This window comes from Musa acuminata, chromosome BXJ2-4, assembly GCF_036884655.1.
Source record: "Musa acuminata AAA Group cultivar baxijiao chromosome BXJ2-4, Cavendish_Baxijiao_AAA, whole genome shotgun sequence".
Lineage (NCBI taxonomy): Eukaryota > Viridiplantae > Streptophyta > Magnoliopsida > Zingiberales > Musaceae > Musa > Musa acuminata.
The window spans coordinates 31,684,861-31,697,027 of record NC_088341.1 but is presented as its reverse complement, the minus strand read 5'-3'; the positions used below and the strand labels follow the sequence as shown (position 1 = coordinate 31,697,027).

The window sequence follows — 12,167 nt, the reverse complement described above, 5'->3', positions numbered from 1 at the left end:
TTTGATGATGCAAACTTTTACACAAAGCAAGCAGACTTTTAGTCTCTATAAGCTAATCCTTCATCTGAAAATTTTCAATAATGTGGAAGGGATACCTAATGTTTGAAAATACGTGAAAAGATCCTCATATTACTCAAGCTAAATCACTAGAGATCTTATGATAAAGCTACGACACACATTAATTATACAAAAAAACAGAAATATAATTAAGCATGTTTCAAATATCAAATGATATGGTGCACACCAATTGCCACATGCTGGCCCAACCAAGAACCAGAAATGGTTATACACTTATACCGATTGGCATTATTTTTTCTTATTTTTTAGGTGAAACTGAGTGGTACAAATCAATATACTACATGATATACTGGTACCATATCAATATGGTTGATCACTGAAACCAGTATCTGACTGAGATTTAAATTCTCAAAATTAAGAATATATTCAAACCACCAAATTAATCATAGAGCATATAGAATGATGATAAAAAGAGAAATTATTTCCTAGAATTGTAGCATTTCTTTATATGATCAAATGTTGGGTGCCCAAGAAACTGTTAAAATGGCAAAAGATTACAAGCCATTTATGAATGTTAATGTCACTTGATGACTTAACAGAAAATTTTAGTTCTCTATAAATGTAAGAAATAGGAAAGACAATCAAAAGTATTCAAAAGCATTTTATGTATAAATAATTTAAAGAAAAAGCAAAATGCATAAAAAACTGTTGCCAGCAGCAAGCTCCAGAGAGCATTAATCATGCAATAACACAGAAAATATTAGTATTTGTAATTTTGTATATCCTAGAAAAGCAAGATATTGAATTTTACATAATTAGGAGTCTAGGACTACACTTATCTGCATTTGATATAATGAGTCAAATGTTTATTGAAATTACAACATTGAAAAATATGGATTGCTTCTGTCATGTAATATATACAAAGATATATTATAGTTCAATAACCAAAGTGGAAAGAAAGGCTTGGAAAACATGATAAATTGAAACTAGATTACCTCATACACCATAGCTTTCAACACAGAATGTGTTTGAGATAGAACTTCTTGCATAAAGAAACTCTGAATTTTCTCAGCAAGACCAGTGACATCTCCCATCAAGGCATAGGCATCAATTGCCTACAGAATATTAAACTCTTAGGATTTGTGGAAAACCAAATAAAGCCTAAACAAACAAACAAAAACCCACTTGGTAGGCCATAAATTTGAGATAAATACAAGTAAAATAGTTGTGATACTATAAGACCACCAAAAGGAGACTTTTCTTTGGTAAGTATAAAAAGTCAAAAAGGAATCTAGCACAAGTTCATGCAGAAAACTCAACATCACTAATAACAAAAGGATTTAAGCTTTTGACAATTATAGATCATGACCATTGCTAGAGTAAGAAGAGAAAGAAAGATAATTATTGATGCATTATGGGGCACGAAAATGGCTTGCAACAACATATAGAAACTAGCAAAGATGTCAATTATTAATAATGTGAAGTTATGGTAAAGCATCAAGGTCAGCATATATATACATATATATATAGTTGGCTGGATTGTACATATCTGATGTAGCAGGGTTGTGTGTATATATATATAATTCTAATTATTCTCTCAATTTTTTTATTTTCTGAAACAATTTTCTCTCTAACATTTTATTGCTGCTTATATATGCCAATTCACTATGTTGCTACAACATGGAGCAACATAAATAATTAAAGAAACAGTGTACTTAGGTTTGGTTAGAAAGTCACATGTAATATAATTCTTCTAACAGAAAAGAGTAACTGATGTTCAAAAGTAGGATATATGACTAAATGATGATACCAGTGTTACAAGTGTTACTTGTATTTTCTTGTTTTACAAGGGATAATCTGTAAAAGAACTTGTAGCAAATGCAAAGATACATAGCTGAGCTGCTGGAATAAAAAAATCCCAAAGTAGCAATTAAACAAAAAAATGATGAACTTTGCTATCAACAGATGAGGATACTAACAACTATGTAGCTTTCCTCCTCAAATGTCTTGCAAACACCTAGTAAATGTGAATCTAGCTTTTGAATTGTCCTTGCTAGCCAGGCCTGCAGAAATGGTAGGATTGATATGCCAAATTAGCACAACATCAATAAAAAGAAGTAACAAGTTCTTATAGAAGTAGAACTCCATTACTACCAGAATTTGAGACTAAAAAGGAGACCATGTTCTGTAAAGCTGTACTGTTAATGTTTCCAAAATATCAATTGATTTTAAAATATGAAAGGGTAAACATAATTAACCAGATCATCTCTTGCAATCTTTTTTGGCTTCCTACTCCTAAGCATACATAATACTTATTAGCTTGTTACGAAATCACAAATGTGAAGTCTCTATCCACAAAGGAAGTTGACTCCAATTTCTGACATCGCAAAAGGATCTACCATGGCAGTATGGTGGTACTTTGATGTTACATGTCTGCTTCCAAATAAATATCTAATGTTCTTAACATCCTCCCTTTAGTTAGTAGATGTTTAATCACTATGCTGAAAGACCAAGGGAAGTGCTTCTCAAACTTATCGTTTGTCATGACTTATTTTCATAAGTTACCAAAGAATTTCTTTTGTTGCAAAATTTTAAATCTGTACTATTCAGAAAAGCCAATTCCATGTTTGTTACTACCACCCAGATTCTTCTTTCATGTCAGTGAAATGAATTAATCAATTCTTCTTCACATTGACCAAGCATTGAATTCTTTTGAGCCCCTATCCCAAAAGAAAAAGAACTGGCAAAACAGTTTATCCAACAAGTCAAATGAGGAATTTGTTTATAAGCTTCTTGCTGAAGAAAACTGACCTCTATTCCACGACCCATCTCTTGAATAACAGAAAGCTGTGCATAATTATCTAAAACTTGCAAATACTCCGGTAACAACTGAAACGCCTGTAACAGGACATTGGCCAGAATTAGAAAAAGCCCACCAAAAGTACCACAGTGGAAAACATGGATTTTCCAAACAACCTGGCAGTATTTTCCATTTTCAACAAGAGTCTCAAGCTCCATTTGGATGTCTAATGAATGACGAAGTTCTGTAAGAATTGGAAGCATGTCCTGCCACATGTACGAAACCAAGGATTGCTTAGTTATACACACAATGTTAAGCAAACTGAAACTTTATCTAAAATTGATCAGAATACCAGTTCTCAAAAGATTATTTTAATGTATTTGGTTAAACTAAATGGATAAACAATTTTCATTGGCTACTCTATTTAGACAAAAAAGAGAGAAATGTCAAGGGAGAATACAGCAACATTTTCTTTACAAAGTAGCATAATTTCAGACACTGAAACAGACTAAAAATTAAATCTGAGAATAACTCCAAGCATATCTACAAATGGGCACATGACACACTCGTTTGAGACCCAGGCACTGCCAGTGAGGGTCATCAGTTTTGACTTAAAGACAGATATTTTTTTGGCATGACCAGTAGGCAGATAAATGAAATCAGAGAGGACTTGCATGGCCATATCTCCATTTGAGCATCAGGCAATTGACTACTCCACTTGGTTGTGTGGTCCACAGTCAGAACTTACACCACAACAAAAGAAAACATTTTGATGTGTTGATCCACCAACATAATGTATAGCTTGTAAGGATCCAATGGATAAATAGCAACAGATTTGAACAGAAAAAAAAATGGTTGGCCAACAAACAGTATCTTAAAATGACACACAATAAGAATATAGGTTACATGACCAGCAAGGAATGTTTCTTCCCCAAGTTACAATCAGTCAAGGTTTGCAATACCATCCTGTACAGAACATTATGGGTGAAACTTAACAGTCTGATAGATACTCGGACCAAGATAATCCAGAGGGTATGCCCAGTAGAAAAAAGGTGCAGGTGAGTTTTTTTTTTTTTAACTTTTTCGGGAACTTGGTATATCCCAATGTACCGACACTTAGTGCACAGGCATCAATAAGGGACCTGTTCGAGCCATGACCAGTACAATCCTGGTATACAAAATTGCAAACCTTGCAATGACTTATGCTCATCTAACTTTAAAGTGCATAAGATATAATTAGAAAATTTCTAAAGAAAAATGTGACTTGAGGCATGCTTTGAAGAATTAGGGGAGTTATGTATGGTGGAAATACCGATAGATAATTGGAATGCAAAGATTCTAAAACTAGCCTTAAGAAGTCCAACATACATAGTTTCCAACATACTAAAATCAATTATAAAAATCAACTAAACATATCATGAAACAGATGTGACCAGTAAAATCAATTATAAAAATATTCTAAAATCAATTATAAAAATCAGCTAAAATCAATTATAAAAATCAATTAAAATCAAGATAGGAGATGTGATCAGCAACAAAAAGAAATTACATCTTCTAGGACTGTAGCTCTAATCATGATGGTGAAGCTTTATCAACAAGCTCAACAAACATATCACGGAAATTATCAGTTTTGATTTTGTTCAAGGGTAGGAGAATTTCAAACAATTGATACTTGTATCCAAGGATTAAAGTTTCAAGCTGTATCAGTTGGTGGTATAACTTCTCTTATGGATATCAATGCCCAAACCACAGATACCATATGTGCTAACTTTTCCTGCTTTTCAAAGAAATGGAAACAGATGCATGATAAATAAACAAAGTAGCTTATTACATCCCATTTATATGTTTGCACCCTCTACAATCTCAAGCCCCAAGTCCTCCTTCCTGAACCCAAGCCTGAAGCTATGAGAAAGATTGTTGAATTTCCAACCTCACTCATCCAAGTCCTTTACAACTCATCAGAGAATAGAAAGCAGTGAATGATTTCTTAATATGATTTTCCTCTCTTTTAACTGAAGTTTTTCCACAGAACAAGAAAAATTCTTGGTTTTTTTTTTCATTTTTTCCTATTTTCCTCCATATCCATGGAAGTTGGTTAATAACAGATGCCACAAATGTAAATTAAAACTAAAACTTGTGATGCCAAATGATCCAAATAGTTCTTGTGGAAAATAATATAAAAATGGAATACAATTCAAATAAGCCAAAAGTTCCAAGCAAAACAAAAAAATAGTATGTCTTTGTTAGTGAGCGACAACTATGCCAACAAAAGTTTGTAGGAGGAGCAACTTATGCTGAGATCAGATACCAGTAAAGCTTGTTTCTTTCTTGACTTTTTATTGACTACAAGATCCCTTGAGACTTCATTTATTGATGAGGTCAAGTGCCTTCGCCCATTCTGTAAGATTGAGCAATCAGGTAATCATGATGATTAATATTTTAGAGGATCAAAACAGTGAAAAAGCTACTGAAAGAAGTAACAATTTGTTTAATTTATAAAGTTACCATGCAGATGACATTTGCCACTTTTAAATCTTGCTCCAGCTCCATCACTAATTGCATCCCCTTCACTGACCAAAGAAGCATCAAAAAGTTCAAACTTGAACAGCAATACTATGTTATGGTGAAATAATTATCATTCTAAGCCAATACCCAATAACAAATGAAAAGAATGACAACAATTGAAAGCATGATATAGGTCACAGTTATGTTTCAACCAATAATTAAAAAGAAGCGCAAAGATTGAAAACACAATTGAGAACAGTGATTTAAAAAGCGCTAGGCGCCAAAAGACACCAGAGTCCAAAAATGCTCGAGGCGCTAGGCGCTCGCCCGAGCAAAGCGAGGCGCTAAAATATAAAAATATATAATATAATTAATATAATTATTTAAATAAAAAATATGTTATTAAATTAAGAAAATCGAGTACAAAATCACAATGTCATATTAATAAAAAGTCTCAAAAATCAAAACAATAAAATTTTACATCAAATCTTTTGAGTTGCCCTATACACTTGCCATTTATTTTAAAACCTAACAATAATTTTAAATAAATAAAAATTAATAATATTAAAATTAAAATAATATATTATTAATCTAATAAATAAAAATACTATTATTAGTATACAGTTAGCAGTATACTGTTAATATACTGTTAACAGTATAGTGAGAAGAGTGTGAGAAGACCGAGGCTGCTAAGGCAACGATAGTGGTAGCGGGAGCGGCTAGCGATAGTGGGAGTGGGAGCGAGAGCGGGAGCTGCGAGCAGCAGTGGGAGTGGGAGTGGGAGCTGCGAGCGGCGAGCGACGACAACAGCGATGAGCGACGATTGTGGCAGCGGCGAGTAGCGACAATGGCAGCGACAGCGGCAGCAGAGAGCAACGACAACGGAGAAGAAATCTCGACGGCAAAATCGCGAGTGTTAGGGTTGGGGAAGTCGGGGAAATCGTGAGAGGGAGCCTATCGGTGATTTAGTTGGTTCGATTGATCCAACTAAAGCACCGGAGACCGAACCAGACGTAAAACACTAGTTCGGTCGCCTAGTTTAACCCGGGCGCTCGCCCGAAGCGCCCGACGCCTGGGCTCGGGCGAGCGCCTAGGCGGTGCCTTGTTGAAGCGAGGCGCTTGGACATGAAGCGAGGCGCTCGGGCCTCGCCTTGCCTCGCTCGAGCGCCTAGGCGAGCGCCCGAGCGCCTATTGAATAACTCTTCATTTTTTTAGGTGCTGCTTGAGTTATTATTCACTTCCAAAAGAGCATGGTGATTTGTGCGAAATCATGAAATAAGAAAATTCCTTGACAGTTTTCTGCACTGCCCTCTCTACTTTTCCTAGGAACAAATTGAGCCTCAAAAAACTTTAGGCTTTACTTAACACTGAATTTGTGAGACCAAGGAATTTGGAGGTCTAAAAGCTTGAACCCTGTAAACTTCAGTCATGAACTTCTTAATAAATGATGGTAGAAAGGCTCCAGAATATAGAATGGCACTACACGGAATTACATAGAACAAGTGCCTAATTTTAAAGAAGTCTCTGTAAGAAATAAAAAATGTGGTTTCGTTTAGACCATATCTACTCCATGAAGAAGCTTTTCAAAATGAAAATGTGTTGGAAGGTAGTAGTCGATTTTAAAACACCCCTAAAGATATCCAAGTCATTTTCCATCTGCATGTGATCACTCATAAGGAAGTACTGATTGTAAAAACTCCAAAGAAATCAGTCTCAGGGACAACACAACTTTTCTCCATTTAATTATATCTTAGAAATTTTCCGAAGGACCAAGAATCTTCTTTTTTTTTAATAACTTTCAACAAAAACCAAGGTCATCAATCTCGTGACAAAGGTCCAAAGATATAAATGACCATGGAATCTTCAACATTACCTTGATCCTTTTGAGAACACCATCTCACTCTTTTGCTAGAGCCATGATGATAGAACTTAGGTATCTTGTGGTCAGTGATCAATTATAGACTTCACAATGACATTTCTTATGAAGTTTGGAAAAAATTCCAGAACTACAGTCTAGACAATGTAGCTTCCATAGCATCAAGTCACCTTCTTATCCATCACATCTATGCCAACTCCATCTGGCTAGCTATTAAAGAAGAGTTACTTAAAACAAACAGATTGACATACCAGTATAAAATTGTGAATATACCTTAAACCAGGTTTTGAGTTACAACGTATGTTTGCACAGGACATGTGCCGCAAGTCTGTGGAATCAGTGTGCACAACGACACCTGATGAGGTTAGAATGATCCTTCTTGTTACTAATTGAAATATTTGGTAAGAAAAAGAAAAGAGGGATCTTCAGACCAAGATATACACGCATGTTAAGTTAACGCTTGACTCGAAGTACAGAGGCTTTGTATTCAGTCACCCAACTTGCCTATATTGCATATGCAAGCTACTTCTGTAGTCACATTGACAGCATTCTCAGGACATAAATGCAAATTTGGAAATACCAAAGCATCTATATGCAAAGCATTCCTTGATTATGAAAATATTATTTAAAAAACCCAATGTCCCTTGTTTTGTGAGGGCATAACAAAACAACTTTCATGATCAGGGGGTCAATAATGTGCTTGCAATATTTCATGTAACTAATAGAAAAGTATGGTTTGTGGTGTATGTTGAAGGAAACCAAGAATTTTAAAAACTGATTGTAAATATCAGTATGGACCACTATTTACCGGTCTAATGGTCAACCAGCATGCAGACTAGGCAATTTCACCTGGTCCAATTCGATATATGTCGTTTGCCTCATAAGATTACCTTATCATGCGTATCATCCAGTAAAGTAACTGGTACCAAGATGTACCAAGAAAGGTTTTCAATTTAGAGAACTGAACCCATGACGGTCGTTGACTGGAGTGAAATGGGTCTAGCCCATTCTAGCGTACCGAGACACAGTATGCCAGAACAGTACCACAGTATAGAGAAGGTAGGAGGGGAGGAAAGGGGGAGGAGATGATGAGGAGGAAAAAGATGTGGCGGCGAAGGAGGAAAAGAGGAGGAAAGGCAGCAGCAGAGAAGAAGAGAAGTGAAGGAGGCTTATCCTCCTTCTTACTTCCCCTCGTATTACTCCGTTTTCTCATCCTCCTCCTCCTCACCCTCTGCATGTGCATCTGCCTCTGCATCCTTGTTCTTCTCTTTCTCAACAGTGTTGTTGCTTCTCGTCTGCATTGCTACCTCCTTCCCATTGTAGCCACCTTCTCCCTACCATCGATGCCTCCACCCAATGCATAGCTCTCTCTTTGTCTGCTTGTAGTTCGATCCGTATCGACATTTGGCATCCTATATGGTAACGATGCTATACCAATCCAACTAGAGTACCAGTATCAAATCAAGATTTAACCCTTGGTTCTAATGCATGTGTCCACCATAAGACCTAAAAGGAAATAAGCTTATTTATTCAAATTATAGTGTGGCTACAATGCAATACATCACATATCCTTTGAACTTTATAAAGAAAGCTCACTACAAAGACAAAGACATTCAGTTGAGTGGCTCTGTATTTTATTAGAAAAAGGCTCATTGTTACTGTTGCTTGTTAGCCATGTGCTCAGGATCAGTTTATCTTTTGAAGAAATATGTTAAATTCTTTTTTTTCAAAATATCATCAATTATCTTTGGCACCAATGGACTCAATACCGCTCAGACCAGTTCATAATGACTGGTACCCACCTGTCTGGGCATGAACCATATGTGCACCACCCCTTTACAGATGTTTCAGTCCATTTTTCCTTTTGAAGACCTTGCATTTATGGCAGATGACAAAAAACCTCTTCTCATGCATCACACTCAAGGGCCGCTTGCTACACCACCCCTCACCCACTGCCACCCGCCATTACCTGACACATCTTCTCCTCCTCCTCGCCCATCCCTTCTCTCTCTTCTCCTCCTCCATCTCCTCCTTTGCCTCCTCTCCTCCTTTCTTTCTCTTTCCCCCTTCCTCCTCCTCCTTTCCTTCTTCTCCTCCATCTCTTCTGCCTCCTCTCCTTCTTCCTTCTTCCTCTTTCCCCCTTCCTCGTCCTATCCCCCTCCCACGTGCTGTTGGGGACCCTCTCCACCTTCAACCGGCAAACAGACCAGGGTACCATGTATTGGTCCAGCCATGGACTGGTATCAGTCCACTACTCGAAATTGAATTCCCTGTTCTGCACAAGTTCATTGTAAAATTATTATTCCCCATATGTGTTCCAATGGATCCAAGGGACATGTCAAAGCTTGTCCGTTGGACATTGTTTGCAATACCTATCAACTTTTACATTGCATTGCTTGAGAAAAGAATTGTTTGGTTTCACAAGAGGAAGTTTCTATCAGAGGAATCCTCAAAGATCGTAGTTGTTTGGTTCTGCAAATATGAAATTCAACTTTAGGTTTTAGTGTTATATCTATAAATAGAACTCTCGTACAAGATGTAATCTAAACCTGATTCTGAAATGATTCCGATGAACACAAAAGCCAATGTAGCTGCCTAATAAGTAATACGACTGCCAATATCCTGGCCCAGTATTAAAGATACCCATCATTAATTTTCCAGAAAGAATTTCAACTGTACAATATAGATTATTATTCATATCAGTAATTGTGAAATTTTGCTTCGGATATTTATTTCTATGAAAATAAAAGAATTTATCACAGTTAAGAAATCAAATGGACAAATCAAAAGATAATCAAACAATATAAACAAAATTGGACAGTCTCTTATGACAGACAGTACCCTTAAATATTATATATTTCAGACAAGTATAATAAAAAGCACCATTTTAAAATATCTGGCAAATTTCCTTAAATACATATATAAGTTCAAGCAAAGACCAGCATACTTTTTTATCCTAATTTACAGATAAGAAACATACCCATCTCTTCATGGTGCTCCATCACATGACGTGATAATCGCTCTGCTATCTTATCAAGTTGTGCCAATCTAAGAGTGGACTGTGGTGTTGGCAAGAGAAAAAAGTGAGCTCCAGTCAGGAAAGCAGTCATAAAAATGTTCACAAAACAAAATTGACGAACACTTTGTGCTAGGAAACACATACTGAAAGGAAATGCATTCAGAAAATATAAGAGAAATGAAAATGAGCATGGCAAAGCAGAATCCAGTGACTTCTGTAGAGCTTAGATAATGATATTATCATAACTAAACAGATTTGTGAAACTTACAGGGCTGTCAGTATTGGCCTAGAAACATATAACAAAAGATAATAGAGAGAGATCCAATCTAGAAACCGGAAGTACACAAAAATTCACAAAGAGCAATGCAAGATTAACATGGTGAGTGGCATCATGAACTAACCAGCAAGTATAATAGTAACTTGACAAATATCTTTGGCATATAACAAATATGAAAATCAAGCCTACTTAGTCTGTCATCTGACCTTTTTATCAAAGTATGTAGAATCGCTTTCTTCAGATGGAACATTTTCTAGTACATACCTAACTGGATCAAAATCCTGCAAGAAACATCATCAAGCCGACTTCTTTATTTGTCATGAAAACATAACTAGGAAGGAAACACTTGTGCAAGGAATAAATGACACCACCAGAAGTAATAAAATTATTTAAAAAATGCAGACAGTCACGGGAAAACATCATGAGTGAAACAAATGCATGGCCATATGCCATTAGAAGAATACAGCTTGAAGCAAAGAGATTTATCTATAGAGGTGAAATTAAATGCTTAAGGTGGCCTAGTGTATGAAGCTTCTGCTATGCATCGAACCACCATAACATGAACACACAAAAAGAGAGAGTAATTCATACAATCAACACTATTGCAATATATATTTGAACAAATCAATGAATAAATCACCAATTTTGTGTGGGTCAATAGTTAAAAAACAGCATTGTTGCCTTGTACGTTAATGGTCACTAATTTTGAGCTTTTTGTATGAGAGTATTCGGTGCTGATGCAGGAGATATTTTGTTCTATTTTGTATTTGGAAAGCTTTACGGGGATTCTTGCAAATGTTATAAGTTGCCACATGGCAACATATTATGTGTGTCTAGTTATCTGCCTAGATTGCTCAGGGGAAATAAAAGAGACCAAACTAAAATGAAACAAGTCACCAAAAACAAAAGGATTTTGATGGATAATATGTGCAAAGATGGAAATTGATTATGATCGAATATTTTGTACAAGGGAAAGATTGTATGTCAAAAAATTTGGAAGTAGATCTCACCCACAAAAAGAAAGGTAGGTGACTCATTAGACTTATCATAAGGAATAAGATTTTCATGATTGTACTTCATTAGTTCTTTAGCCTTCTTTCTTTTCCTGTACTGGGGGATCCATATGAAGGGGAAAAGGCTATAATCAAGAGGTGTGAATAAGTAATTTTCTATTACAACATTATATGCAAAGAGATGTGAAGTCTTCACCACTAGGAGTGATTCCTAGAGCTAGAGCGAACCTGACATTAATTTCTATCATCCATGCATGAGGAGCATCTGATGTGAGACAAAGATCAATGGATGTGGACATTCAGTAATCAAAGTGAATTCGAGTACTCTTTTCTCCACTCATTTTTTCTCTTTTAATTTTATCAATCCTACAAATAATAAGAAAAAAAAATTCACTGTTCTCCATGCTCATCCTACATTATTGATGGCTAAAATGTCATTAAAAAGAGCAAAACAATAAAATCTTGTAAAGGCCTATTGAGGAACCTTAGAAAACTATCAAGAAAATGTTATTTGGTTTGTCAGTTACAAGTAGACCATGCATGCTTCAGGAATTAGTGCTTTTGAAGATCTTACTTTGTCCCTTCAGAGTTTGTCTTTATAATGTAGTTCTCTTTTGTAGTTACTATTTAGCTTCTCTCTTTCTCTTTTCTTCTATCAT

The 12,167-nt window shown here is 35.8% G+C and overlaps 1 protein-coding gene across 8 annotated transcripts in view; it reads right to left on the bottom strand.

The window, feature by feature from the left end:
* Positions 1 to 12,167, bottom strand: part of LOC135581685 (uncharacterized) — a 46,649-nt gene that overhangs the window by 24,143 nt on the left and 10,339 nt on the right. For all 8 annotated transcript variants that reach the window (XR_010486091.1, XM_065104675.1, XM_065104678.1 and 5 more), the window contains exons 3-10: positions 10,702 to 10,776; positions 10,180 to 10,258; positions 5,324 to 5,388; positions 5,127 to 5,216; positions 2,995 to 3,084; positions 2,830 to 2,916; positions 1,998 to 2,081; positions 1,014 to 1,133 (exon numbers count right to left, since the gene is read on the bottom strand). Coding sequence is in view for 7 of the 8 variants with exons in the window: in XM_065104675.1 (XP_064960747.1) it covers positions 1,014 to 1,133; positions 1,998 to 2,081; positions 2,830 to 2,916; positions 2,995 to 3,084; positions 5,127 to 5,216; positions 5,324 to 5,388; positions 10,180 to 10,258; positions 10,702 to 10,776 (690 nt within the window). In the remaining variant the exon portion in view is untranslated. The remainder of the gene's footprint in view (positions 1 to 1,013; positions 1,134 to 1,997; positions 2,082 to 2,829; positions 2,917 to 2,994; positions 3,085 to 5,126; positions 5,217 to 5,323; positions 5,389 to 10,179; positions 10,259 to 10,701; positions 10,777 to 12,167) is intronic.